Source organism: Temnothorax curvispinosus, unplaced genomic scaffold (genome assembly GCF_003070985.1).
Source record: "Temnothorax curvispinosus isolate PA1 unplaced genomic scaffold, ASM307098v1 QBEX01002033.1, whole genome shotgun sequence".
NCBI classification, from domain to species: domain Eukaryota; kingdom Metazoa; phylum Arthropoda; class Insecta; order Hymenoptera; family Formicidae; genus Temnothorax; species Temnothorax curvispinosus.
This window is the reverse complement of record NW_020211813.1, coordinates 1,360-4,484: the sequence shown is the minus strand read 5'-3', so window position 1 is coordinate 4,484 and position 3,125 is coordinate 1,360. Positions and strand designations below refer to the sequence as shown.

Genomic DNA, 3,125 nt, shown 5'->3' with positions numbered 1-3,125 from the left:
CTCCAGATAAACCGCGTAGGATTAAAAATGCCACCATTCTGGCCAGAAGAGCCGGAGCTGTGGTTCGCACAACTGGAGAGCCAATTTATCATATGCGGAATCACGCAGGACACAACGCGGTACGCCTACGCGCTATCGCAGATAGATATCAGATATGCCAAGGAAATAAAAGACATCGTCACGTCTCCACCAGCGGAACATAGATACAAGACGCTGAAGAAAACGCTCATACAGCGTTTATCTACATCCCAGGAGCAACGAACGAGACAACTACTAGAGCGCGAAGAACTCGGCGACAGGAAGCCATCGCAATTCTTGCGCCACCTAAAAGGACTAGCAGGCACCGCAGTGCCAGATAGCCTACTCCGAACACTGTGGCTAGGGAGATTACCAGCTCAGATGCAGGTCATCTTGGCAACTCGCCAAGGAGATCGATTGGAAGACGTCGCAGAACAAGCCGACCGCATACACGAGGTCAACGACCGCGCAGTCGTCGCAGCAGTAGAGGCAACCTCCACAGAGAAAACGACGCTACAAGCACAAATCGAGGCGCTAACGAAACAGGTGGCAGCGCTAACAACACAGTTCTCGCAGGAAAGAAAACGATGGAGAGTGGACCGATCCCGCAGCCGCAGCCGCAGCCGCTGCCGCAACCGTGGCCACACCAAGGGTTTCACGGTGGAACACTGTTACTACCACCGTACCTTCAAAGATAAAGCACGAAAATGTGAGGAACCGTGCACCTACAAGGCGATCAAACCGGCCAAGCCGGAAAACACGGAAGGCAGTTGCTGATGGCGGCCAACAACGATAGCCCACGACCATGCCGTCTCTTCCTGACGGACAAAAAGACAAAGACGCGATACCTGATAGACACCGGGTCGGACATAAGCGTCTACCCACACCAGCGAGGAAGAAGGAATCAAAAGGAAAAATACGAACTCTACGCAGCCAACGGATCCGCAATAGCGACCTACGGGAGCACGAACCTCCAGCCCGATTTCGGACTTAGACGAGATTTTCCGTGGAGATTCATCATAACGGACGTCACGACGCCAATCATAGGCTCCGATTTTCTGGCATACTACCATTTATTACCAGACGTCAGAAGAGGATGCCTGGTCGACGGGCAGACAGGCCTGCGAGCGAAAGGGCGCACCCAAGAACAGCACACTTCGTCGATAAAAGCAATCAACGAGGAGTCGCCCTACCACCACATATTAAAAGAGTTTCCCGACATCACACGGCAATCGGGAACAGCGAAGTGCTCGCACAATACCGTGCATTACATAAACACCACGCCAGGCCCGCCGGAGGCCTGCCGACCGAGACGCCTGGCACCAGACAAGTTGAAAGCAGCAAAAATAGAGTTCGAACTACTACTACGAAAAGGAATAATCCGGCCTTCAAAGAGCCCATGGGCATCACCACTACATATGGTCCCCAAGAAAGCGGACCAATGGAGAGCGTGCGGAGACTACCGCCCTGTAAATAGGCGAACCAAGCCGGACATGTATCCAATTTTACACATCGAGGACTTCTCACACTCGCTACATGAAAAAACCATTTTCTCAACGATAGATTTGGTCAGAGCATACAACCAGATCCCAGTCAACCCAGAAGACATATCGAAGACGGCCATAATCACACCATTCGGCCTATTCGAATACGTCTACATTCCATTCGGCCTGAGAAACGCCGCACAGACATTTCAACGATTCATCAACGAGGTACTAAGAGGGCTAGACTTTTGCTACTCCTACATCGACGATATTTTAATAGCTTCCGCCAACGAAGAAGAACACAAATGCCACCTGAGAGAGGTATTCCGGCGCCTACAGCAGTACGGAATACGATTGAACCCAGCCAAGTGCATTTTCGGGATGCCAGAGGTAAAATTCCTGGGATACCTCGTCTCAGGAAGCGGAACACGACCGTTACCAGAAAAGGTAGAAGCGATACAGAGCTTCCGAAAGCCGGAGACTATAAAACAACTCCGACGATTCCTCGGCACAATCAACTTCTATCGCCGTTTTGTACCAGGCGCAGCAAGAGAGCAAGCGACATTAAACGATATATTTGCCGGGAAACAGAAGAAAGGGAAAGCACCGGTTGAATGAACACCCGAATTAGTAGCCGCTTTCGAGCATTGTAAGAAGAGCCTTGCCCAAGCGACGCTTCTTGCACATCCACAACCTGATGCCCCGCTAACGATGACAACGGACGCCTCGGATACCGCCATAGGAGCGGTGATACAACAGCTAGTAGAAGGACAAGCACAACCACTAGCGTTCTTCAGCAAAAAGTTGTCCAAAGCACAACAGAAATACAGCCCATACGACAGAGAACTACTGGCAATATACGCAGCGATAAAACACTTTCAACACATGGTAAAAGGAAGACACTTCCTCGTACACACAGACCACAAACCACTGGTATACGCAATGATGCAAAACCCGCTGAAGAGCTCACCAAGGCAAGCTCGACATCTCGAGTTTATAAGCCAATTCACGACGGACATCCGGCATATCAAAGGCACCGACAACGTGGTAACTGATGCCATGTCTCGAGTAGAAAGCATAGCAACAACAATAGATTGCGAGGAAATAGCGAAAGCTCAAAGCGAGGACGAGGAACTCAACACCTTACGAACAGAGGGCACGTCAGCATTAAAACTAACGCAAATCAATATTCCGGGAACAACAACGAAGCTGTACTGCGACACCACACACGGCACACAGAGACCGTTCGTTCCAGAGCCATACCGCAAGCAGGTTTTCCAAAGCCTACACGGATTATCACACCCCGGAATCAAAGCAACCACAAGACTGGTCACAGAACAATTTGTTTGGCCAGGAGTCAATAAAGACTGCCAAAATTGGACACGAGCATGCCTCCAGTGCCAACGCTCCAAGATCGGGAGACACAACCGTCCCTCCATCGGGACATTCCTCCAACCGACTCGGAGATTCCAACACATCCACTTAGACCTAGTAGGGCCACTACCAACGTCGAAAGACTACAAGTACTGTCTAACAATCATAGACAGATTTACACGCTGGCCCGAGGCAATCCCAGTAGAGGACATCACAGCAGAGACCATCGCGAAACAACTCTTCACCCAA

At 50.6% G+C, this 3,125-nt stretch overlaps 1 protein-coding gene across 1 annotated transcript; it reads left to right on the top strand.

The window, feature by feature from the left end:
• The first annotated feature begins 27 nt into the window (after nt 1-27).
• On the top strand, nt 28-795 carry LOC112468791. The gene has a single exon (XM_025038143.1). It carries the CDS (start codon nt 28-30, stop codon nt 793-795), a length of 768 nt encoding a protein of 255 aa, XP_024893911.1.
• The last annotated feature ends 2,330 nt before the right edge of the window (nt 796-3,125 follow it).